Raw genomic sequence first — 27204 nt, 5'->3', positions numbered from 1 at the left:
CTTATGCCAGGTCCCTGTTGAATGCATCAGCTTCTTTGAAGGAGAACCCTACCTTAGAAGCACAATAGGCATCTCCATAAATCTAGCTCTCACCAGCAGTTTTGTTTCAAATATAAATAGACCCTCTAAGACCCTAGATATTGCCCCGCATCTGACTAATAATATCACCATTATCTAAAGACTTACATTACTCTGCCCACACCTGCCTGATCAGACACCTTCCCAAGGGATACCAGCCAGATCACGCCAAGTTCCCCTCCTGCAGGAGTAACTCTGTAGCTCAGTTAGTATCCTTGAATCTGGTCCTACCTAGCCTGGGGTTGCCCTTCTGTCCTTGATAGGCACGACTGAAGTCCCGGTTTGCCTGCATCAAATTTACTCAAGTTATGATAGACATAGGTACATGTGTATTTACATGTAAGAGCACTGAGCCATTTTTCATAATTAGAATTTGCCATGGAATCAGCCCACTCTAAAAATTTTATTTTTTTAGCTAACTTTCTTTATTGCGACCTTGTTTCTGACATAATCCACATGATGTGTTTCCACTTTAGGACTCCCTTGTCTATGTCAAAACTTTGGCTCTGGGAGACCCATACACTACCACCTACACTAAGAAAATACAAGCAGTCACTTTAGCAATGTATTGCATTATATTATGACAGCACCTATACTTTAGAAAATGTCATTTTTAAAAATGTACTGTATATTCACTGAAATTAGCTTTCAGTTTTAATATAAAATTTATCCCCAGCTTTCAGACTTCTTCCTGTTTAAATAATTGAACAATTTGAAGAAATAATTGATCAAGCTGTTCAGAGCAATGGAATAATTTTTCCCGTCCTCACATTTCACTCTTTTAAAATGTGCTTTACTTTTTGACAATTGCCAGAGCTTCTCCTTGTGAGGCTGAACTTCAGGAATTAATGGAACAAATTGACATCATGGTAAGCAACAAAAAATTGGACTGGGAAAGGAAAATGCGGGCTTTGGAGACACGATTAGATCTTCGGGATCAAGAGTTGGCAAATGCACAAACTTGTTTGGATCAGAAAGGTCAAGAGGTACTGAATATATGTGTTAATAACATGTTAATTCCTCAGACTGTTATAAATAATATTTATTCCCTCAGAATATGTTTTTCATTATGTATCCTTTTTATCAGGCATCAGCAGTAGGATTTATTGCTAACAATTCTGTCATAGCATGCTGAATGTGTTCTATTAAATAAGTGACAATCAGAACCTAAACCCATCCAAATTTGCTGATGCAGACAAACATAAAATGTCAGTGCCGTCTAGAAAAGTAAATAGACATTCAGTATATATGTGAAATAAATATCGTTTGCGAGCAAAGATGTCAGTGCTTTTGCAGCTGTAGAAACAAAGTAGTTGTCCAAACTGTGTCTTTGGACATGGCCGAGTTCAAGAGGCTTTTCTAATCTACTAGAAGAATATTTCCTGAGAGAAGTGAAATGCCAAGACATGATTGCAGGACAAGGGAGAAAAGTGTTTGGTGAAGGGGGTGTATGTGTATATCTGGGCACCCTCTTAAAAGGGGTGCTTCCCAGCCCCTGTAAGGCTGCTTACAGTCCTGTTGGTGGTTGTAGAGTATCTAAGTGCTCTGGGGCTTCTGGAGGAGTTCAGGAAAACCATACACTTTACCTAATGTGGACTTTTGTGTCTGTGAATTTTTCTTTTGGGTGAGGCATAAGAGAAGGTGTTTACATTAATCCTATACTAAAATATCATCAGTCAACTTGTTCATCAGGCATTTCTCTACCTTTATTGGCCTCTTGTTTGGCACAGTTAACTTAGTTATTGGCACCTGGTTTCCCTCCGTAGTAGAGGCCGGTCATCAGACCTGGAATATGCAAGGGACTGTTTTCTTACTTCCATTATCTGTGATGACACCGACGTGTCATCACAGCAGGTGCCTCACCTGCTTTTTAAGCAGACAATTTCTGTCAGCCAAACCTCTAAGGACTCCTCTTAGATATTATTCCTTTCTTTCTTATAAAAATGTGATCATTGCTCCATGGTCCCACCAAAGCAGAGCTCACTGAAGGCAGTGGAGACAAAAATAAAAGCTGAGGTGTATCCGTAGAGGTTCTGCCTGAGTATGATGACATAGCCTCCTGAAAAGATAACGCAAAGTAAATTCTAAACCTTAATTTAAAGTGTGATGGTGATAAGGATCTTTTGTCAAACATCCATACTGTACTGTCCGAATGTGTGCCCAACGGAATAGTGCTAGCAATGTTTGGTTTTGTGACTTTAATTATTAATAGCTATTTTAAGAACTGTGGTACAAATATTTACTCTTGTTTTGGTACAGCAGTTTTATTTAAATTGTACTCCTTTTTTGCACATTTTCTGATTTGTGTCAGGCAAAATTTAGAAGAATCAAAATTAAATGTTATTCTTGATGCAGGTGGGGTTACTTAGACAGAAATTGGACAGTCTGGAAAAATGTAACTTAGCAATGACTCAGAATTACGAAGGACAACTACAAACCCTGAAAGCTCAAGTAAGGAAAACTATTGTAACTTAATATCATATAATAATTTAACACATTTTGATATATGTTTTAACATATAAAATTATATTAGTTACTTTTTTATAAGTTGTAATAATTTTATTTAAATGGACTATTTTTAATACAAGTATAATTCTTATATTTTAACTACAGGTTATATGTTTGACCCTGTCTTTCATTGTTTTATTAGATTGCCTTTTTTATTGGACTCTCAGCCCTTTATCCCTTTAACTGTTAGCATAGTGCAAGATTGATACCTTTCTATGATATGATAATAATTAGCTATGTGAACAAAAGAATAATTTTGCTATTATGAAATAGATAATTGAAAGGATAAAACTGGGCTTTATAACTTGCTAGTGGTGGAACTGTTGCATAAATGATAGGTCTTCTTCATTGGGATGCTAATTTCTTTCTTATTTATCCCTGTATCACCTCACTGTGAAGGCAAGCAAAAAGCCTTCTCTCCCTTAGCACAGAAAACATAGGGCAGTAATCACCTGTCATCTCAGGTCTGGTAGATGCCATGTCTTGCTTTAAATGAATCAGTGGGAAATACTGTTTGATTAAGAAATTTTTGGAGTGCAAAGATTTCATAAGTGATAATATAATCAAATGAGCCTAAAGTAGTTAATTCTTTATTACACAGCTTCTTATGGAGGTCATCAGCCATTAAGACTGGAATATGAAACATATGATGCCATTTAATAAGTACAGTATAATCTTAGACTAGCTCCAAAGTCCAGATATTTTGCCTGCAATTTACATAGCGGCCACTAGATGGTAGCTTGAATTATGAAACTAAATGGCTTTTCCTAGCTAAGACTCTAAGCAATCAACCAACCTTCTTTTTTGTATAAAGATAAAGCTTTAAAATAGCAATATATATATTAAATCACTATAGTTCAATATAAACGGAGAGTCCACGATCTAAAATAAGTTTGAAAAAAATACAGTAATTGAGACACAAGTGAAGATATCTCTAAATTATATTTAGTTGGTTCAGTCACTGCTTACCAAATCTTTAATGTCTGTGTTTTTTCACATCTGTTATTAAAAAGTTTCGAGACTTGCTTACAGGTGCTGAGCAGTCATTTAACATATGAATCCTTGCTATTTGATGCTTTGCAGTTTTATTTTATGACTTGGCTGCTGGCTAACCAACAAATATCCCTATGGTGGTTTCACAAAAATTTGTTCTGTGGAATGCTAGTATGAGAGTTTAGGAAATGCTGTTTACTTCCTCTCTGCTCTTGGACATTCACAGTGCATATTCAACAAACCCATTTAGACTTTTTCATCCATCATTTTTCAAAACATATTTGACCATGGAACGCTTTTTATTTTTCAAGCTAAAACCTACTTTACTATAGTACAGTCTTACAGTGTAAACACCGAAAACAGGTGTCAGAGAATACACTTTGGAAACACTACATTGTTGTTGAGAGAGCAGCCATCTGCTCCACTGCAGTTTAATGCTTCGCTTTTCTTCTCATGTTAAAAGAAAGTTAAGAAGAGCATTAGGGAAGAAGAGCAAAAGAGAAGGAAAGAGGGAAGGGAAAAAGAGAGAAAAAGGAAAGTACTATGTACTTAAATTGGTTTGCATAATGGCTAGTAATATGTCATTTTTTTAACCAGAAAACGGTATCTCGTGGCAAACATGATGTGGTTGCTGCTAGCTCACTCTGATTTCTTCTTTGATATTCCTGGTTTATTTACAATTGCATTTTACTAAAATATTTTAAAGATATACTTTACCACACTGTTCCTTGAATAAGTCAACTCTGCCAAAACTTTCTCATAGAAATTGCTTCCTTTTAAAAAGAGGTTATTTTCTTTTCCTTCTAACCATAATGAAACTGTGATTAAATTGTGTATATATTTGAGATTTTCACTGCTGGAAAGGTGGAGTTGATTCTTTTAGACCCTGCTAAATAAAACTAGAAAGTCTGGACATTATTTATAAAATCACATAAGATTCTGAGAAGTGGAGAAAAGAGGCAGGCCAACTAGGACGTCGGTACCCAAAGAGCAACATAGTGGTGAGTTCCCTGGGGTTTCTTTTTGCCCCTTGTATCCCAGTCTGGGTGACAGAGACGCTGACAACCCAGACACTACAAGGGGCACAAACAGATAAAAAGAATCCCAAGGAATGTCTGCTCTCTACAGCCAAAAGACCTGGGAAAGGCAGCCTACCAAGATTACACACTTTTAGATAATAACTGCTCTACTCCAGCCCAACACCACAGAAAAAGACTTCAGCTCCAAACCACCCCACTAGCACAGACTGAGTAGACAGCCTTAGATTCTACCCTCACCAGCCTTTAAGGAGGTATCCCCGGCTCCCCAGCCTGGGTGATGTTAGAGAAGACTTGAGTGGAGAGCCAGGACTTTTGTCACCACTAGGTGTTAACAAGGCCCTCCCCAACCCATGGTGTTAGTGGAGGCCATGTGGAGAGTCTGGACTAGTATGCCCATTTGATGGTGATGAGGAACTCCCCCCTGGGGATATCAAGGAAAGCCTAATTAGGAGTCAGGATATTCACTGCCTCTCAGTGGTAATGAGGCCACTCACCCTCACTACAGTTTCAGTGAAGGCCATGTGAGAAGCAGTAACAAGGCACCTGTGCCCCTCTAGTCAGGGTGGTACAGTGAAAACTAGTGGGGATTCTCAACTCCCACTCCCCCTCAGCAGTGGTAAGGAATGCCTCCCTCAGGTTACCAGCTGAGGCCAAGATCTAGACTCCCACCACCCAAGGCAGTGACGAGGCAGTGTCCCACTTTCCCTGCCAGAATGCCGTCAGAAAAGGATGGCTGAAATACAGTCCCTAAAGAAAATCTAGTGTCTCATAACACAATACCCAAAATATCCAAGTTTCAATAAAAAAATCACTCATCACACCTAGAACCAGAAAGATCTCAATTTGAATGAAAAAAGACAACCAAGAGAAGCCAACACTGAGTTAATACAGATGTTAGAATTATCTGACAAGGATTTTAAAGAAGCCATTATAAAAGTTCCTCAGAGGGCAATTACAAACATACTTGAAACAAATGAAAGTTTTAGCAAAGAAAAACTGTAAAGAATAACCAGTTAGAAATTTTGCCTCTGAAAAATACAATAACCAAACTAAAAAATTTCAATGGATGGGCTCAAAAGTAGAATGGAGACGATGGAGGAAATAGTCAGTGCACTTGAAGATAGCAGAATAGAAATTACTGGATCTGAAAAACAGAGAGAAAATAGACTAAAAAAAAAAAAGAAACTTAGGGACATGTAGTACTATAACAAAAGATTGGAAATTTGTGCCATCAGAGTCCCAGAAGAAGAGGGCAGGATTGAAAAAGTATTCAAAGAAGTAATGGCTGAAAACTTGGCAAAATATGTAAACCTACAGATTCAAGAATCCGGATGAAACTCAAACAGGATGAACACAAATAAATCTACACCAAGACACATCATAGGCAAGGTTCTGAAAACTAAAAGACAAAGAAAAAAATCTCGGAAGCAGCAAGAGAGAAATAACACCTTACCTACAGGGACGAATCAAGTCAGATAACAGACTTCTCATCAGAAACCATGGAGGCCAGAGGAAGGTGGAATATTTTTCAGTTGCTGAAGCAACATAAATGTCAACCCAGAATTCTATGTCCAGAGAAAATATCCTTAGGAATGAAAGGAAAATCAAGTCCTTCTTGAATGAAGGACAGCTATGAGAATTTGTCACAGTAAACGTACCTCCAAAGAATGGCGAAAGAAAGTTCATTTAGCAGTAAGGAAATGATGAGGAAAGCATCTTGAGACATTAGGAAAGAAGAAAAACCAATGGGAAGAATTAAGAAATGGGTAAACATACTACTTTTCTTCTCTTGAGTTTTCTAAATTGTTTGGCAGCTAAAGCCAAAATTATAACAGTGTCTAAGGTGGTTCTTAATGTATGTTGAGGAAATACTTAAGAGAATAATGCTCTAAATGGGTCAGGTCAAAGGGACATAAAGAAAAGTAAGACTTCTGCATTTCATTTGGGCTGGTAAAATGTTGACGTCAGTAGACTGTAGTGAGTTATGTAAATATAATACCTAGAGCAACAACTGAGAAAACTATTCAACAGATGCATTCAAAAACACTATAGATAAACCAAAATGGAATTCTAAATAATTCTCAGATAACCCTGAAGAAGACAGAAAGGCTAAAATAGAGAAACCAAAAAACTGGAAAACAGAAGAAAAAAAAAACCACCAACAACAAAAAAGTAAGGCTTAAGCTCTGATAGATCATAATTACATCAAATGGAAATTGCCTAAATACATCAGTCAGAAGATGGAGATTGACAGAGTAAATTAAGAAAGTATAACCCAACTATATGTCCTGCTCCAGAAACTGACTTCAGATATACCTATATAGGTCAGTTGAAAGTAAAATGCTAGAAAAAAATGCCATGCAAATATTAATCAAAAGAAAGCAGAAACAGTGCCAAGATAATTCAGTGGAGAAAGAATAGTCTCTTCAACAAACAGTAAAGGGACAACTGAATACCTACATGTAAAAGAACCAAGTAAGACCTAGATATAGACAAAAATTAGCTCAAAATGGATCAAAGACCTAAATGTAAAAACTAAATCTATAAAACTCTTAAAAAAAAATAGGAGTAGATCTTCATGACTTTGGATTAGGCAATGGTTTCTTAGATTTGGCACCAAGAGTACAAGAAAAGTTAGATGAATTTGACTTCACCAAAATTAAAAAAACCTTTGTCCTTCAAAGGATGCCTTCAAGAAAGTGAAAAGATGACTCACAAAGTGGAAGAAAATATTTACAAATCATATATCTGATAAGGGACTAGTATCCAGAACTAAAAAATAACTCCAACTAGTCAATAATAAAAAGTAAATGACATGATTTTAAAATGGGCAAAGATATGTCTATTGATGAATAGACATCTTTCCAAAGAAGGTATACAAGTGCCAATAATCACATGAAAAAATGCTCAATATCATGAGTCATTAAGGAAACGCAGATCAACTCATGAGATACCTATTTGCACTGACGAGAATAGCTATAATCAAAAAGAGGGACAATAACAAGTGTCAGCAAGGATATGGAGAAATTAGAACCCCATACGTTGCCAGTCGTAACGGAAAATGGCACAGTCACTTTGGAAAAACAGTTTGGCAGTGCCTTAAAAAGTTAAACCCAGAGTTTCCGTGTGATCCAGCAGTTCTACTCCTGGTTGTATACCCAAGAGAAATAAATATATATATCCACACAAAAACTTGTACCCAAATGTTCACAGCAGCATTCTTTGTAATATACAAAAAGTAGAAAGAACCTAAATGTCCTTCAGTAGATGAATGGATAAGTGAAATGTGGCATATCCATGCAATGGAATACTATTCAGCCATAAAATAAATGAAGTATTGGTCCATGTTACAACCTTGATGAACCTTGAAAGCATTATGCTAAGGGAAAGAAGCCAGGCACAAAAGGCCACATAACGTGTGATTCCATTAATATGCAATGATCAGAATAGGCAAATATAAAGAAACAGAAAGTAGGTTAGTAGTTTCCAGGGACTGGGGACAGGAGGAAATGTGTAATCATTCTAATATTATGGGGTTTCTTTTTGAGGTAATAAAAAATACCCTCACATTAGTAATATGATGGTTGTACAACTTTGTACATAATACTAAAAACCAATTAATTTTATATTTTAAAGCGTGAACTTTATGGTAGGTGCATGATATCTCAATTTAAAAAATTATGTGAGAAAGAAAAAGAAAGCAAATGTGACTATATTAATATCAGATAAAGTAGACACAATTGTTCCTAGCTTTATTTGTGACATCCCACAACTGGAAACATCCAAAATGTCTCAATATGTAAATGGTCAAGCAAATGCTAGTTCCATCCATAGCATGGAATAACATTGAGCAATAAAAAGGCATGAACTATTGATACACACGTGTATCTCCAAGGCATTATGCTGACTGAAAAAAGCCAATCTCAAAATGTCATATACTGTTTGATTCCATTTTAGAACATTCTCAAATGACAAAATTCTAGAGATAGAAACAAATTAGTGCTTGCCAAAGGGTTAAGAGTGGGAAGACGAGCGTCACTAAAAAGGCAGGAAGGTCTTTGTGCTGATGGAATGGTTCTGTATCTCGATCAAAGTTGTGGTCACACAAATCTACCCGTGTGATAAGATGGCTTAAAACTATACACATATATTGTACCAATGTCAGTTTCCTGGATTTACTATTGTACCATAGTTCAACAAGATGTCGATATTGGAAGAACCCAGAACCTCTCTTCAAAATCTTTGCAACTTCCTGTGAATCTTTAATTGTTTCAAAATTTAAAACAAAACCAAAAAACCCTTATAAACAGTTATATAGAAATTTCTTCACTTTATGGACCATGCTGCTTTTAATCTATTATTTGAAGGTATAACAAGAAACAGAAAAAATAGTGCAGAGTCTAAGTTTTTCTTCCTTATTGGTACGAAAAAGATGATATCAATTTGATACTTAAATTTATATAAACTGTCATCAATAAGTAGTTTCTGCTGTTTGTATCTTTTAAATTAAGTATTCAATTTTCTTTAATAAAGTATACACTTGTTATCTTATACATGGGGCTACTGAAATTAAAATTGCCAACACAAGATGGCACTAAGTAAAAGAAAAAACCTGGTTTTTAAAATTTGTGAGCTTTGCTACACAAATTAAAACAGAACTAAATAAAACATTTATGAAGTGAATCATTTAACTGTGCAGTTCATCAGGTCCCAGATTTACATGAAAACTGAATTGTGTTCAGTTTCAATAATTAGTTTTAATAACTGGTTCTGTCTTCACTAATCAGAACATTCAAGCATTACCGCATTTTCTAATCATGACTTAAAGTTTCAAAGACGTGCCCAAGAAAGAACTCCAGTGAAATCAAGTTAGAAGCACCAGTAATGGTAAAACGTGAGCATTTTCTCTTATATACAGTTTTCCAAACTGACGAATAGCTTTGAGAAACTGAGACTACACCAGATGAAACAAAGTAAAGTTCGGAGAAAAGAATTACTGCACCCCAGAGAAGAAATGCCCTTTGAACTGAGCAATCTGAACCAGAAATTAGAGGTGAGCTGTATGTATTTCCTTAGTTTCCTCACGCATCGGAAGGATTGATTGCTGTTGTTGTGGGCTGTTTGTCTCTGGTGTACACAATGGCATGTACGGCCGTGGTAACAAACACCATTACAAATCAGCTTCTCGTTGAATATATTTTCTTAGCGCACCTTCCCTCTAGGCACTTAGCGAATTAAAACATCACTTTGATTTATGCATCTTTTATACAGATCAGCATTTTTGGAGAGCCAAAAAAAAAAAAAAAAGAGTTCAAAGAAACTGCAGATGTTGAGTGAAATTGAAGGACATCCCTGGGGTCAGTTAAATGGAATAGCTAATAAATCTTTTAATGGCTATTTAACTATTAGGTACTTAAATCCCAATGAAGCCTCATAACAGGTTTCAGAACAGTGCTCGAAGTTTCAGGGGTATTTTTCTTAAAAGAGGTGGCGCCACTCCAAAATAGCCCTCCATCCCTAAAATGGCTTACTGTGTCATGAATGCACTTATTTTTATCCCCTTAACTTCCCAACTTTGGAAAAAAACAAACCAGCTGTTTTTCTTCCCTAATGCTCTTGAGGGTTTCTGCTAGACGTCATGTAACAGACAGGTTCTACCATAAATTCCTATTCTCTAACCTTAGCCTAGTTCCTAGTGCTCCTCCATTATTGTGTGTTAATTGGCCTCAAGTTGACCCTTATCAAGTTAGCCCACTCTGTTTCTTCTTTGATTCTCAAGCCCTAAACCCCAGCACCACCACCCTGATCTCCAGCCAATGATCTCCCTTTCTTCCACTTCACTGGTAGATAATGGTTGGTACCCCCCAGTCACCCAGGTGAATACCCAAGAATCTTTGATCTGTTCCTTTCTCTTGCTCCCCATATTTGAGCCCAGCTTTGCCCCTTTCCCTGGTCTAATGCTTCTTACCTCCTTCCTCTTTGTCTAATTATCATTGTCCTGTTTCATTTGCATCATTTTATTCTGCAATTAACAATCCTTCTCAAACTTTCCCTTCAAAATGTCTTTAAAAGAAAAAAAAATCTAAAATCACAGCCCTAAAACCAGCCTATTGCAACAACTTTGCTGGAAGGCTTGCGTTTTAGCTTTTAAATTCCTGTAGATTTTACATTCTGCTGAATAATGTACCGGGTTTTTTTTTAAATACAAAATTACTACCATCATGATGTAAAATTGACTCTACAGGAAGTTGCGCCGTGTGTAACCACATGCTGACGGTGGTGTGACCAGACTGTCTTCAGAAAGATCCTGGTTTCATAGAAGATGCCCAAAGATGTGCCCTGTAATACATATGCTTTCCCTAAAAATGCAGAGATCAAGTCACTGGTTAGCCTTCTGGTTGACTTTTTATGGGATTTTATGGGAGAACCACATTCATATAAATTGTTCATACAAAAAAAAAGGCCTGAAATTAATATGAAGTACTTTGTGTGAACACTTTTACATTTAGGGAACTACATTTTTACATAAAATATATTTCATGAATTTGTAGATGAAATTAGTAGCAAAATATGACCTGATATGTTTGTACTTACATAAAAGTTTTTAAGCATACTCTGTAGGTAGTTTAACCTGTGTAATTATGGAAACATTTCATGTACCTGTTTTTACTTGGAGCCGTATGAAAAATTAATATGTAAGAGATGGGCTGTTCCAGTTTTAGTCTACATCCAAGCATGTTTTTCCTTTGGGACAAATATTATTCACTGGTCTAGTAAGAGAAAGAGCATGTTGTTGTGGAAGAATATGACAGTTTAAAACACTTCTTGACTTCTTGACTGATTGATTCCCAAAGCCATATCCTTTGTGTTAAACTGTGAACATTCACGTTCCATGAATATACTACTTGAGCAAAAACTTGAAGAAATGAGCATGTTGTGTCAAGCTAGTTTCATGTCTTCCTCAGGTTAGCTCAGTTGGCACTGGCATTTATTTGCCCTGTGACCTTTAGGCAAGTTGTTAGCCTCACAGGGATTTCATTTTTTTCACCAATAAATAGGGTTAAAAATACCTTATAGGTGACATTATGGTTATGGGAGAAACACACACACACACACACACACACACACACACATATATATGTATATGTATGTGTGTGTGTGTGTGTGTGTGTTTCTCAGGGTACCTGGGAGTTACATTACCATATATATATCATAGTATATAGTAGATATACCATAATTCTTTCAATCATCTCCTTACTGATGAACATTCAGGTTGTTTCTAGTTTTTTGCTATTATAATACTATAACAAATATCCTCTGATAGACATCTTTAAATGCTAGTACTTTTCTTTTGTTAGATTAAAAATCCTAGAAATTATTCTTGAGCCACAGGGTATTATGTTCATATAAACATACACAAACACACACACACATATATGTATATGTGTGTGTGTGTGTGTGTGTGTGTATGTATATTTAAATGCACACTGAAGCATTTAGGGGTGAAAATACATGAGGTCTGGAAGTTGGCTTAAACTACTCAACAAAAAAGTGTGGAGAGAGAGCGGCAAAATAAAGATGGTCAGGTTGATGGTAGTCAAACTGGGCGAAGGGTACATGGGAGTTTTTTTTTAATCTCTACTTTTATGCAAGTATGAAAATTTTCATACTAAAAAGTTAAAGTCATCTTACAAGTGAAGGTTTGTAGAGTCCCTGACATATAATAATCACTAAAGAAATGTTAGTTCCATCTTCCAGTATTTAGTAAAGGATTAAAAACACATATATAATAATGTAGCTTCCCCTAGAAATTCTTAATTTTAATGACCTTGACTTACTCGCAACCTTGAAGACCCAGAAAAATTTTTTCAGCATGGAGAACTTACTCTGGAGGTTTAGGCAAGTTCTACAGACCCTCTGGAACCTGGTAGGACACCTCCAATCTCTACAAAAATCCTCATAAAGCTCTCTAGGTCTCTCTGTGGTCCCATAACTACTGGATATATTGTGCCGGCTTGCTAGTCTTGAAACCAATACATCTAGAAGTTCAAGAAAGCCAGGACTGTTATGAGCACATGCTGATATGTCTGTGACACATATTTCTAGCTTATTTGGCCTTATTCTTGAGCTCATTTCTACCTGTTGTAGAACTTGTAAAGAACTAAGATTAATGCTCCTGCCTCCTCTTAAAGCATGCTGGGAAATACTTATTTTCAAGATTGAGGTTGTTGGGTGGATAATGCTAAATATTAGTATATCTGAAAGGTAAGAACAGTGTAAGTAAACCTTGCCCACATTTTGACAAAGTCACTAAATCAGTCTAAGCCCCACCCCATAAAAACAAACAAACAACCAAAACCGAGGATACAGGTTTGGTGACAAGAATTAGAAACTATGTCTAGTGATAAATCCAAGATGAGTGATTTAATGCTTTTTTGTTTCTTTGTTTTCCTAATGGGGAAAAAGAATGGGTATAGTTTTTTAGAATGAAAATGTACAAATGAAAGAAGCCTTACTCATTGTGCTTTTAAATGAATAATTCTCCTCAATTTATGTTTGTACCTCCACTTTTTTAAAAGGAATTTAGAGCAAAATCAAGAGAATGGGACAAGCAAGAGATACTGTATCAGACTCATCTGGTTTCTTTAGATGCTCAACAAAAATTATTATCTGAGAAGTGTAATCAATTTCAGGTACATTATCTAATACTATCCTCTAACTTAGGAAAATAATTAGAGGTTAACTATTGCTATCTTCATAATCTTACTACAGAGAGAAATGCTAACCACAGGAAAATAACCAGAACAGGTCTAATACTGGGTAAAGTCACAAGTGCATGAACATTTTTAATGGTGAACTTAGTCCACGTGTCTCAAAGGATGGTACTTTTTAAAGTGCCCATTGTCATCATGTCATTAAATAACATATGTTTTTGCATGTCTATGGGCAAGTCGCTTAGAAAGTCTGAGATTGCTTGGTCTCTGACCTCAAGAATCTTACAGCTTAGAGGTAGAACACACATACATATTTACAGATAATTTATAGCAAGTGAATGGGAAACCCTTTTAGAGTTCAGAGGAGAAAGGGGGATAGTGGGGCTGAGATAGTGAGCAAATATCCTACAGCAGGGGTTAGACTGGGGCTGGACCTTGAAGAAGATGTACAGTATTTTGAGAATATGTTTGGGGTGGTGGAAATAACAGCAAAATCACCGAAGCAAGAGAGCAAAAGGCAAATTCTGGGTATAGAAAATGAGCCAACTGGTTGGGAGTCTGTATGGAAGGTGGGGAAGGTAGGAGATGGTAAGGCTGGTGAGTTGGATGCAGGTTATAATAAGCCTTAAAGTCTCATCTAAGGAATTTGGAATTTTTTTATCAAAGCCAGTGAGAAATTATGGTTTTTGTTTGATTTGGGTTTTGTTTCTTATTTTTCATTCTTTAAGTTACTTGAAGTATATGTTTATTATGTTCTCTGAGTTTAACAATACAAAATAATGTAAAATTAATAGCTTCATCTTCCACCCCGTTCTTCTCCGTTTAATACAAACACTTAGTAGGTGTTTTTCTTTCCATACTTTTTCTTTTGTTTGTACAAACACGTAAAATGTGGATTTGGGAGAAATTATATATTTTTCCTTTTTAAAATTTTGTGGTTTTACTTAATAATAATTATCTTTCCATATGGATACTCTCTCAAGTCATTACTTAGTTCTGCATAATATTTGATAGTATATGGTTTACATTACCATATATATATCATAGTATATAGTAGATATACCATAATTCTTTCAATCATCTCCTTACTGATGAACATTCAGGTTGTTTCTAGTTTTTTGCCATTGTAATACTATAACAAATATCCTCTGATAGACATCTTTAAATGCTAGTACTTTTCTTTTGTTAGATTAAAAATCCTAGAAATTATTCTTGAGCCACAGGGTATTATGGTCATTCAGATTTTTAAATGAATACTAGCATATTACCTCCCAAAAGATTATAGTAATGTACAATTCATGAGCAGTCTATGGGAGTACCCATACTTTCACCAACATGGAATGTTATCAGTCTTTTTATTTTTTCCCAACTCGGACTGATAGTAGTATTGGCTTGATTTGTTTTGCATTTCTCTGACTACTTACAAGGTTGAGCACCTCTTCATATCCTTCTGAGCTTTTTTCATTTCCTTTTCTGCATATTGCCTATTTACAAACTTTGCCAATTTTCCTTTTGTGTTATTTCTCTTTTTCATATCGATGTATAGAAGTGTCTGTACCTTAAGAGTTATTAACGCTTGTTACTTGTGTTGACTGCTTTTTCCTACAATCCAACTGCTTTTGTTTGTCTATTTTATTTTTCATCATATAGATACTTTCAACTACTGTGTAATGACATCCACAATTTTCCTCTTGTAAATGTTCTTTCTTGCGTAATAAGACTTCCCTACCCCAGGCTTCCTACCCTACTCTGCATCTTGACTCTGAGGTTATACAAATGTATTTTCTCTTTCTGTCATCCAAAACTGAAGTTTTAGAAAAAACCCAAGACTGAATTACAAAGAGTGAAACTTCATTATAAACATATTTAAAGATTTTTCCTAAATATTTTCTATCATTCTTGAATTTTATTCATGTAAGCTTAAATATGATATTCTCCATTTAATCGACACAGTCTTCACTTTCTCAGAAACAGGCACAAAGTTACCAAACTCAACTAAATGGTAAAAAACAGTGCATAGAAGACGGCAGCTCAGAAGTTCCTCAGTTGATGTGCGAACCGGATCACAGTTGTGAAGCCAGTGAAAGAGATGAGTTCATTATTGAAAAACTAAAATCAGCTGTGAGTGAAATAGCATTAAGCAGGAATAAGTTACAGGATGAAAATCAGAAGCTTTTGCAAGAACTGAAAATGTACCAAAGACAGTGCCAGGTGATTATTTATTTCTCAATTGATCTTGCCCACGAGTTGTATAAATGATGAGTCAACAGGTATATGGATTACATAATTTTCTATCACATGTGTAACTTCAATTCATATTTCCTCTTACTAAGTAATTCTCACTTGATGAGTAAATTCAGTAATCCCTTAAATACCCTACCCCACCAGAATGAACTTTGGTTCTGCCGCAGTATAATAATAATGCATTACCAGTACAGTATAACAGCGCTCACTTACAGACCTCTATGCCTAACTAACACTCATGGCCCTTTAGCCTCACGCCACCCTGTGTCCCCACTACTCTCTCTGACCCTGTGCCCCTTTGACTTGCAGGAATCCTGGGTTGGAGACCCAGGATTTTGGTGAGGTTTCAACAATCTAATTACTCCAATAAGAGGCATGGAGGCCCTCCCTGTGATCTATCACTGTTCACTTTACCATAATCATTTACCATAGAGTAGCCTGGAGTTTGGTTTGGTTTGGTTTGGTTTGGTTTGGTTTGGTTTGGTTTGGTTTGGTTTTTTAGGTAACCTCCACATTGGTAGATGGGATTGCTGATTTTTCCAAGAATTTTCTTCTTAACCCAACAATCTTGTCTTTCTTTCTCTTTCTTTCTTTCTTTCTTTCTTTCTTTCTTTCTTTCTTTCTTTCTTTCCTTCTTTCTTTCTCTTTTACTCTTCTGCATCACTAAGGTTATCCAGCATTCATAAATTGGTCATTACCAATTTCTTTACTAAATGTATATTTCTTATTCATGGATATCCCAGTTACTTGACACATTCTATGGTTTTATCTACCACCTACAAGCATTCAGCCTTTTCTACCAATTCTCCCAAGTCAGCTGGCCCATTGTAGTCCCACTTTGTTCCTTTCTCATTCTAACATATACTTTGGAGGTCACTGTCTGGGCAGACTTCCACTTCTGATCTTCTGCCACTTAAACTCCCAGGGGTTATTTTTTTAGTCTTGGGGAAACTCCTCATTCCCCCATCCTGCCACATTGTACATGGGATTAATTCTTTTATTTTAATATGATATTTATTTATTTACCAACTGCTATGAGAGAATTTGCCAAAATTATTTTTACAGATTTTGGTTCACAAAAAAAAAAAAAAAAGATTTAATTATCCTTGGATCTAGGATCATTATTAAATTTAAACTAATAATCTCCATTTTATATTTTATACAAGAACCACATTTATTAAAAAAAAAACTACTTGGCAATCAAAAAGAATGAAATCTTGCCATTTGCAACTACGTGGATGGAACTAGAGGGTATTACATTAAGCGAAATTAGTCAGAGAAAGACAAATATATGACTTCACTCATATGAGGACTTTTAAGACACAGAACAGATGAACATAAGGGAAGGGAAGCAAAAATAATATAAAAACAGGGAGGGGGACAAAACATGAGACTTAAATATGGAGAACAAACAGAGGGTTACTGGCGGGGTTGTAGGAGAGGGGATGGGCTTAATGGGTAAGAGGCTTCAAGGAATCTACTCCTGAAATTATTGTCGCACTATTTGCTAACTAATTTGGATGTAAATTAAAAAAATAAAAATAAAAAATATATATAGGGGAAAAAATAAAATTTAAATAAATAAATAATGAAATGAGAACAAACAAGAATGTATTAAAGTGTATCAAATTGTATTTAAGTAATCAAGTTGTTTTGTAAAATATAATGTGTCTTGTATATGCGTACAGAAAACATAAAAAACATAAACATAAAAAACCCATAAAACATAAAAAAAAACTAACCGAATTATTCTGGAATATTTTTTACACAAAAAATATGTTACAGCTTTAATGAAAAGATCTTTGAGAAGTAGTTTGTTTCAAAAACTTCAAGATAGCTAACATAAGATTTCTACTCCCAAAAAAACACTACTTATTTTTGATGCATTTGGGAAAAAAATGCTGAAAATAATGCTTTTATTTAGCTTTTTCCCTGTTTTATTTCCACATTTGACCTGTGTTTCATTCTCTTTAAAGCAACACTAAATAAGAGATCAATTTATTACTATTTGGTAGCTGATTTGAAGGTTTAAAAATCACTGCTTCTCTCAGACCATTCGGCAAAGTTCTAACTAAACAGATGGGCCTTAAACTTGTTTTGCAAAATTTATATTTTACCAAATGGGAATAATTAGAGGTAACTAATCACTTAACCAGTGCATATATTTAGAATGAAGTTTCTCTTCTCTTTTTGCAAAACTGTCATATGACAATGCTCCACATCTTGCACATGAATTTAAAAAGGCAACCATTTCAATTTGAATTATTGTCACTTATTGTATATAAAATTCTGTTTAGTTTACAGCATATTTTAATGCCAGATGCATCTGAATTTTTTTCTCACTTGTCTTTCCACAACTTTGAAATGTGTCAGTATACATACTAATTCCGTTGCATAGAATTATTTACTAGGCTGTACTACACTCACATTTTAAAAATGTGCAGCATTTCCTATTGGAGGTTAATGACAAAAAGAAATTGTCCTGCATTTTTCTAATATCTGTGCCAAAAAAATTGACCTTTTTTTATTTGTCAATGTGTCATTATGGGACTAGAGCAGCAATGTCCAGTGGAAATAGAATGCAAGCCACAAAAAGAATTTAAGTTTTTCTAGTAACCACATTAAAAGAAGTCATAAGAAATGGGTGAAATTAAAACATAATAATAGTTTATTTATATTCATTCAACATATATTCAAAGCATTATCATTGCAACATATAATCAGTGTAAAATTATTGAGATAATGAGATATTTTACATTTCTTTTCATACTAAGTCTTCAAAATCCGGTGTGTATTTTACACTTACAACATATCTCAATTTGGAAGCCAAGTAGTCACTGGAAATACTTGATCTGTGTTTAGATTTCATAAAATTTACAATTAAAAAAGTAGATTTACAGGGGCACCTGGCTGCCTCAGTCGGTAGAGCATGTGACTCTTGATCTTGAGGTCATGAGCTTAAGCCTCACGTGGAGGATTGAGTTTACTTTTTAAAAAAGCAGATTTACATACCTCAGCTGTTCCAAACAAACTTGAGAGTGTTCTAGTAACTGAATCAAGTACCAAAGAATCATTTTCCTAATTATTTGCATCCACATTGACAAATAAATAATTTGACTTTTATGCAAAAGCATGCCAACCACATCTAAGTTAAATAAATTCACTAATTTTGTGTCAACTTGGTATTATTAATGTTGAATTCAAAGGGATATTGCATAAATCAAAGAACAACTCTCAATTTACCAATATCAACAAAACCTCTTTTCTTGTACTTTCCTAGTCAATTTACATAATGCTGTCAATTATAATTAAAATCTTTTGCATATTCATTCATGTTAGAAAAATGTGTCAAATCATTATTATTGATTTGTATTATGAAGAGTCAGTTTTGACATAAATTCTCTCACCTGTGTAGCGAGATCACAAAGAAGCGTTTTTTTTTTCCTTAGGGATAGGGAGCCCTATCCCTAGGGGGGTTAGGGAGTATCTTCAAATATCACTCTTCTAGGTATTATTTTCTAATTAGAGTAAACATTTTACAGACTTTTAGTTAACTCCAGCCCATGGTGACTTTGCATTTCATTGGCCTGGAGTTACAGCCCTTTTATGCTCCCCTGCCCCAAGTGAAGGAAGACCGAGCTGTCTACCTACAGCTCCAAGTTAGATTGCTCCGGAGGCAAATTTGCAAGACAGGGAGCACAGATGGTGCCTACTTCAATTGGGCAAAGTCATGGATGACATTCACGTCAAGTTCATTTGTTTTTCTACTTGCTAATCTATTGTTTCACATTTCTTTTGTTTGTTCCCTTTTGAAATTTTAGCCTCATCTGAAAAATCCACACTGTTTGACACAGTGACTTTATGCAAACAAGTTTATCAAAGCATCCATTTCAATACATTTTTACTCTTATTTCCAGGTCAGCCAGGAACTTCTAAGGCCAAAGTATTGCAATTAGGTCCTTCACTGAACCCAGGTCTCAAGGTCTCCCAGAAAATAATACAAATTTAAGGCTTAGGTTAAAAAAAAAAAGTTTAGCTGGGAACTCATATATCCTATGCTGTCTGCATAATGATATTTCTAGGCTCTGTGAATTTGGGGGTAAGAATGAATAAGAAAACATATGTCCACACAAAAGCTTGTACATGACATTTTATAGCACATTATTCATAATAGCCAAAAAGAAGAAATATCAAATGTCTATCAACTGGTGAATTAATAAACAAAATGCAGTATATTCATGCAATTAAATATTATTTATCAATAAAAAGGAATGAAATACTGATACATGCCATAACATGGATAAACCATAAAAGCATTATGCTGAGTGAGAGAAGCCAGTCACAAAGGCCACATATTGTATGACCCCATTTGTGTGAAATGTCCAGAAAAGGTAATTCCATAGAGACAGAACATACCATAGCGGTTGCCAGGGGTGATGGGGAGCAAAAATAGAAAGTGACTGCTAAAGGGTATTGGGTTTATTTTGGTTGTGATGAAAATGTTCTGGAATTAGTGGTGATGCTTACCCAGCTTTGTGAATATACTAAAACCCACTGAATTGTACATTTTAAATGGGTGAATTTTATGGGATGTGGATTATATTCAAATAAATCTATTAATGATATATAGAAAAAAATTGTTAATAAATGATTTTTTAAAAAATATCTGTAGTGTTCTCTGCAGCCTTTATTAGCAGAGGAACCTCCTGCCCTCATAATAACCCAACCCTGTCTTTACCAGCAAGCTACAGGTCTATGTCACTTATTTTGCTTGAAACAAATTATTTTTGCATCTTGAATGTTCCAACTGGACTAGTAGACAAAAGACCTGGATTTTTCTTTTCCAAAATCTGCCGCTTGTAAGCTATGTAACTTTGGACCAAGTATGGCCCTCGATTTCCTCATCTACTAAAGTGGCGATGGGTTTGATGACCTAGGTCAGGTACACTTAGTAAACAATAGTTTCTCTGTAGAAGCAAGTAAAAGAAATCCAGTGATATGGAAGCGCTCTGCCATTCCTCGCCCCCAGAGAAGAGCCAAGTACTGCTGGAAAAAATCACTCTCAACAGGCCAGGGTCACAGATCTCAAATGAACACGCAACATGGCCAGGAATCCCACTCTGTTGCTCCACTCAGCTAATTCTCCCATTCCCATTGCAGGCCATTTCAAACCTTCTCCACTCTTAAAAATCACTCCCATGCCGCCACCTCCCCTTCTCCTTCCAGTGACATTGCCTTTTTTTACCTCCCAAGGGAGATAGAAGCCAACAGAGAACCACTGTCTTCTCTCTCCATATCCAGATGCATATGCTGGTCTACATTCCATTTTCCTGCCTTCTTTCCTTTTGCTTTACACAACTCTTCCCCTGGTGCTTTGGGACCTACCCTACCTACTTCTCAAGAACCCACCCCATTACTGTTAATCCTCCTCTCTTCTGATTGGACCCTTCCCAACAGGTTTTAAATTTGCTCAAGCCTCTGGTCAACAAAATAAGACAGTGGGCTCACAGGATTGCTGGTGTCTCTAGTTGCCAGATAAAGTAGGACTACTACTGGGCAATAGGGGAACCATAGACCATGGCTTACAACTCACTCTGTTGGTTATTGTCTTGTTTAAATTGGTAATTATTTGCATTAATCCGAATTTTACACATTAATCGTTTATTCCTACTTTTATGCTTCTCTCAAATTTACATACAATGTGACCATATTTGTGTGATTATTTGATTATTCTTTGTCTTTTCTTTATCACTAGACTGTGAGCTCACAGAACAGTCTTGGTATCCTCAGTGTTGGGCACATAATAAGGGCACAGCAAATATTTGTTGAATAAATGAATGAAGGAATGAAATTCTGTAAGACAGAGCCAGCAAAGGACTAAAAAAGGATTAAATACCAGTTTATTTGAAATGAAGCTGGTTCATAGATGTTAAATATTTTTAGATATACTATACATCATGGTATCCAGATATGAACATTGAACATTTTTTTTGATGTTTTTATTTAGGCCATGGAAGCAGGACTCTCGGAAGTGAAAAGTGAGTTACAGTCACGTGATGATCTCTTGAGAATTATAGAAATGGAACGATTACAGCTGCACAGGGAATTATTAAAAATAGGAGAGTGCCAAAATACTCATGAAAATGAGAAAAGGTATGTTCTTTATATTCAGAAGCCTGAGAGAAACTGTTTAAGACATGATGTTTGAAGATTTTAAGAGCTTCAGATTTAAAACTAGAATGAAAAGTCTATTTGTTTTGTACTTACATGCTGTTATTTATTGGATAATATTAGATATTAAAAATAAAATCAGTGATTATTTCACCTTCAAAATTAATGTATTTACTTTCCTAGAAAAATGTATTTTATTCTGGTGTATGGATACTTCTGTATCGCAGAACATCAGAAATTTTCTCAGACTTGGGGCGCCTGGGTGGCGCAGTCGGTTAAGCGTCCGACTTCAGCCAGGTCACGATCTCGCGGTCCGTGAGTTCGAGCCCCGCGTCGGGCTCTGGGCTGATGGCTCGGAGCCTGGAGCCTGTTTCCGATTCTGTGTCTCCCTCTCTCTCTGCCCCTCCCCCGTTCGTGCTCTGTCTCTCTCTGTCCCAAAAATAAAATTAAAAAAAAAAAAAAAAAAAAAAAACGTTGAAAGAAATTTTCTCAGACTTGTATTTTTCAGGAGATGGTAAAAGCAGTAGTATAGAGCTGATATTTGTATATATTGCTAAATAAGAGTTATTCCATATTTTCAGATGTTTTTATCTTGATTGCCTATAAACCTGTTATTAACTTTTTCACTTGTAAATGCTGTGATTTATTTTGGTCTCCATACTCACTCCCTTGTCAGTTGCATTAAGAGTTTGTTAGAACAGATTTTTTCTCCTCTTTTAAAATCAGGCAGATATGGTGTATTCCATAACCACAAAGGAAACGGGATTGCTAAGGATTATTAAATATTTACACTTGTGAGTAGAAAGTTTGACTGTTCTATTCATTGATGTTCTCATTCTCCTTGGAACTTGAATCCTTCTCAAATCTGAAGGCTCATGCAAGACCAGTGATAGGACTTTAAAAATTGACTAACCAAATGGTAAGGGATATTTTCTTGAAAGATGGTAACATTGTTGCAAAGGCAGTAATTATTTCATTAAAGTTGTGGGACCTGCTCAAATTTTTTTGAGCCCTATGCTATGGCAAATGGCAAATGGCAAATTAAGGTTCCTGAAAATGACCTATTGTGTGTCTCACCAAAGACGGTAGAATGCCTATTCACCAGTCAACATTATAGCATGTTCCACGTGCAAGTTATATGTTATTATCACTGGTCATTAAGAAATCTATTGGAAAAATATAACATGCAAGGCACTGTTCCAGGGTGGTGAGCTGGTGAGAAATGTCTTTGCACAAAGAATGCATATGCCTAAAAACATAAGAGGTGTCCTAGAAAAGCAAACCTTGCACCCCGTGCCTAGCTCTGGTTTTACGTAAGAGCATGATAGGTCCTTTCTGTGGGGCTGTCTCACAAGGCCAATGCTGAATTCCAGACATTGCCAACTTTCCTTCAATGCAGGATTTAATCTAAGATCTTGCAGTTATTTGCATATTTGGCCAATACAAATCTTTTGTCCTGCCTAATGCCATTCTCTATTTAAGTTGGCATTTATTTTGATCTTTCATCTTTCTCATTTGGAGGGTATTCCTCAGTTCTAGTATTCTGAGATTTGATGAAAAGATAGATACTTAACTTTTCACAGCTTCCCTTGTATCTTAGACTTTGGGCTGTCTTCTTAGCCTTCCTCTTTCCCATTGAAAATGTCTAATCCTTTGGTTTGTTCTCATATGAATGTGATTCCAGCCTCTTTATTGTTTTGGTTTCTTTTATTTGGACTCTGTTTCTTCTTTACAGTTGTATTAAGGTGAAGCAGCCCAGACTTCTGAGTGCGGATGCACAATAGTTTTATAGAAGTAGCATAGGAATGCTTTTATTCATTTTCAGAGCCTTTCTCAATAATGCCAAGATTTTGTTAGCTTTTTCTTTTTTTGAGCTACAGAAGCACCTTGGGCTGATATGTTCTGAGAGTTATTAAAAATAATTCCAACATTCCTTTTCTACATGACAACTGATAATTCCTTTATCTATTTATATTAGCATTTTATATTAGCATGATTATTGTTTTCTTCTTTGAACTTGTCCACGTTGAAGTTTGATGTTTGTTCTGATCACTCAGTGAAATTTACACAACCATAATGAGGTGTTTCACCCCGCCCCCCCATTCAGATCAGCATTCCACGCCCTGAAATTGCTTAGGAAGAATTGAAAAATAGGAAATTTCATTTTTCACCCCTTTCAAATAATAGCAAATGAGAAGAATTTAAGACTGATTCTTAAATAATGTTTAAAGAGAATATTGGATAGAATGCTCACAATAGATGACTGAGTAGGAAACAGAAGGGACTGAAAAATGTGTGCAGCACATTCTAATTGTACGGAAATAGTATCTATATGCCTATGCAGATATGCAGATGTATATATTTATATATTTATAGGTATATTTATAGATATGTATATATTTATACACACATGCCTAGAAAAAAAGACTGTCAGTATACACAAAAACGCCAACAATGCTTTTTCCCTAATGATAACGTAATAGCAGTATATACTCTGATATACTCTGTTTTCTACAGTTAACATATATATTTGATTATCAGAAGAAAAGCAATCCCGTCTAGATACAAGTACCTCAGGGATATCACTATTAATTTATACCTTTTAAAGATCCCTTTATTTTCGATATTTACATTCATTATTTCTCTGTCATTCCTCAGATTTTGTTTTGTTTGTGTGGCTTAAGTTTTTGATTGATGAAACCTTTTAAGAAGTTCTTTGGAAATCTGAAATTGTACTCACTCACACGTGGGTACATTCCTCAGAACACCAGACTTGCCCAGATTAGTCAAGCCATTGAAAGCATGCCACTTTCCTTGCCTGGCTAGTGCAAGTGATTTTTAGTGATTTTTCACTTACCAGCTTCCCAGATGTAGATGGGAACCTGTTTCTACTTCTCCAGACTTCCTGTGGAAATTGTATTTTCTGTACCAGTTTCTGCTTCTCCCCTCTGGTAGCCACATGTGCTAGCAATTCCATTTTATAAATGAAGCAGCCAAAGAAGAGATGTATTTGAACTTTCTCTGGGCAGGCTGTCAGATTTAGTCACATTGGATCCCTTTTATGGAGTCCCTGCTCCCTTCGGACTCCCCCTGACATAGTTCCTTTCCACAATGTAGAAGCAAGTTAGATGTGTTTCCTTTTCTTAAGGGGTTCCAAAGCCATTTTATTACAGAAAACACTCTTCTTACATAAAAATCTTATCTACATATGCAAAGCCAGTATTCTGCCCATTTTCAACGTATAATTGAAATTCCATATTAATTGCTACCTTTTATTTTTTGTCACTAAAACCATTTCCACTCAGTTAAATATGTGAATACTTATGGGATCTGAATGTATTAGCATTTGCAATTTCTGTAGCTTGAAAATTTTCCAATAAACTAATAATCTCTTTCTGCAACCTACAATCGTCTAAATTAACAATATAATCCCCACAGTTTACTCTGCGAAGTTTAATTTTTATTCACTTTAATCTGTAGACATGAATCATCTTACTCACCTTCGACTAAAGAACCAGAAAGGAAAAGGAAAGAGTTGTTTTCAGTGATCCTAGATCAGCCAAATCATGAAAAAGAGTTGAACAAGGTATGGAAAATAAGGGGCTTCTGAAGCCTCTGAATACAGAGGGGGAAAACACTTCCTTCTCATTCCCTTCTTTTTTCCTTCTATAGTTCCCCCAAAGATAATAACCTACCAGCCTGCTAATTCTGACATTCTTCTGGGCGACGCTGTGAAAAATATAACCCTTCAGTCACCGTCGTGCCTAAAACGTGAAGGGCCTTGTGGCCCCATGACAGGTAGCTTATGGCGAGAAGATTGAGAGCACAGACTCAGGCATGCAACCGTATATATTAGGTGCATGAGCTTGGGGAAGTTGCCTGTGCAAGCTGCTCAGGGTCCGCATTTCTAGCTTGGGGAAGGGATAATTAGCACCTCCCTCATAAAATCTCGATGAGGATTAACTGAGCTAATAAGAGCCTCTACTTGGCACTGACCTGTGCCGGGAGCTGTTCTGAGGGCTTAACAAATCTCAATTCATGTATTCCTCGCAACCATTTTATAAGGTAGGTGCTAATATTATCTTCCTTTCTCATTTGAGGACCCTAAGGCACAGAGAAGTTAGGTGATTTCCCCCGATGTTACACAGCTGTTAGGCAGCAGAGGTCAGATTGGAACTCAGGCAGTCTGACTCCAGAGTCCACGCTCTTCCCTTAAGTTAAAATCCGTTTAAAACTCGCAAGTAAAGTGCTTAGAACAGGGCTCGCCTAGCTCAGAGGAGGCGTCTAGTAAGCGAAGGCTGCTCTTGGTATTGGTTACCCCCGCCCTTTGTCACCGAGCACCTAACATGTGCCAGGTAGTCTGCCAGGAGCTGGGAATACAAGGGTGAATGAGGCCTGGGCGCTGTCCTTGAACACCTTGCGGTTCCCAGCTGCCTACAGAAAGCATATTCTCTTCTCTCCCTAGCAAAATCCAATGGTGGCTTCCTTTCCATGAAGCTTATCATGGCTGCTACCCACATCTCTGGTCTTTAGGTTTGAGGATCACACCTAAATATTCAATATTATATGATCTAAACAATTGGAAAAACCTGAGCGTGGCTTTGAATTATCATCTATCCCAGCACACAAAAGTGAAAATAAGTATTTGGAGAATGAATGAAGGTGAAGGTCTCCCATAATTGTGTAGGTTCATAAATTCAGTTGCTGTTTGTATAAAGTCAACAATCATTTATTGAGCATCTAGCAGGACTCTTGCTATTCTGCTCATTTCTGTAGGAACTACAATGATGTGAAAGGCAAATCCTGTCTCCCAAAGAGTTGACTGTCAGGTAGCTATTAAGTGTAGAAAAGGTGTTATGAATTAACGGTCATTTTCCTTATATTATTCACATACTCCCATGAAACTGATTTCACTGCTATTTAAAAGTATAACTTTGAAAAATTGTTCTTTACTCGTGTCCCCAGTGAATGCATTATGATACAAAGGTTGATTAAAGCCACCTAAAGTATAGTTACACCATTCTGAACCTCCCACACTCAATAAAACCTTGAGTAATAAGGAATCAACTGACATTGCACAGTTTTGACATGGAAGGAGAGAATGCTAGGCACAAATTCTCTTCATGGGCTCTTGGAGACCTCTAGATAATGCACTGCTGTGCAGAAAAGGTAACAAATGAATTGGGTATAAATAGCTATAGCTCCCAGGAAGTGTTTGTGGAGAGCATTTTCATTCTCTTGTAATAAAAGCAACAAGAGCCATGTATTATGAATCCTGCAAGTGTTTTATTTCTTTCTCTGTTTTTCTTTGTAGAACTATTTTTGTTTTGTGATAAAATTGACATTTTTAATAAAGCCAAAAGTCATTTAGAGCTCGGTAAATTAATCTCACTTAGCAGGAAGCTTTGCAGTATAGCATGTTGTTTTAGTATCTAAACGCTGTGAAAATAATAAAA

The 27204-nt window shown here is 36.0% G+C and overlaps 1 protein-coding gene across 6 annotated transcripts in view; it reads left to right on the top strand.

Annotated features, from left to right (window-relative positions):
• DEUP1 (deuterosome assembly protein 1) overlaps positions 1 to 27204 on the top strand; it is an 82486-nt gene that overhangs the window by 17803 nt on the left and 37479 nt on the right. For 5 of the 6 annotated variants that reach the window (XM_058687497.1, XM_058687495.1, XM_058687492.1 and 2 more), the window contains exons 3-9: positions 893 to 1064; positions 2434 to 2529; positions 9538 to 9672; positions 13199 to 13312; positions 15302 to 15544; positions 21585 to 21730; positions 25229 to 25334. In XM_058687497.1, coding sequence (XP_058543480.1) covers positions 893 to 1064; positions 2434 to 2529; positions 9538 to 9672; positions 13199 to 13312; positions 15302 to 15544; positions 21585 to 21730; positions 25229 to 25334 — 1012 coding nt within the window. The remainder of the gene's footprint in view (positions 1 to 892; positions 1065 to 2433; positions 2530 to 9537; positions 9673 to 13198; positions 13313 to 15301; positions 15545 to 21584; positions 21731 to 25228; positions 25335 to 27204) is intronic. The other variant, XM_058687496.1, reaches the window with a different exon arrangement.

The sequence above is a fragment of the Neofelis nebulosa genome, chromosome 10 (genome assembly GCF_028018385.1).
Source record: "Neofelis nebulosa isolate mNeoNeb1 chromosome 10, mNeoNeb1.pri, whole genome shotgun sequence".
In the NCBI taxonomy this organism is placed as follows: Eukaryota; Metazoa; Chordata; class Mammalia; order Carnivora; family Felidae; genus Neofelis; species Neofelis nebulosa.
The sequence above is the reverse complement of the archived record's forward strand: the minus strand, read 5'-3'. Positions and strand labels throughout refer to the sequence as shown.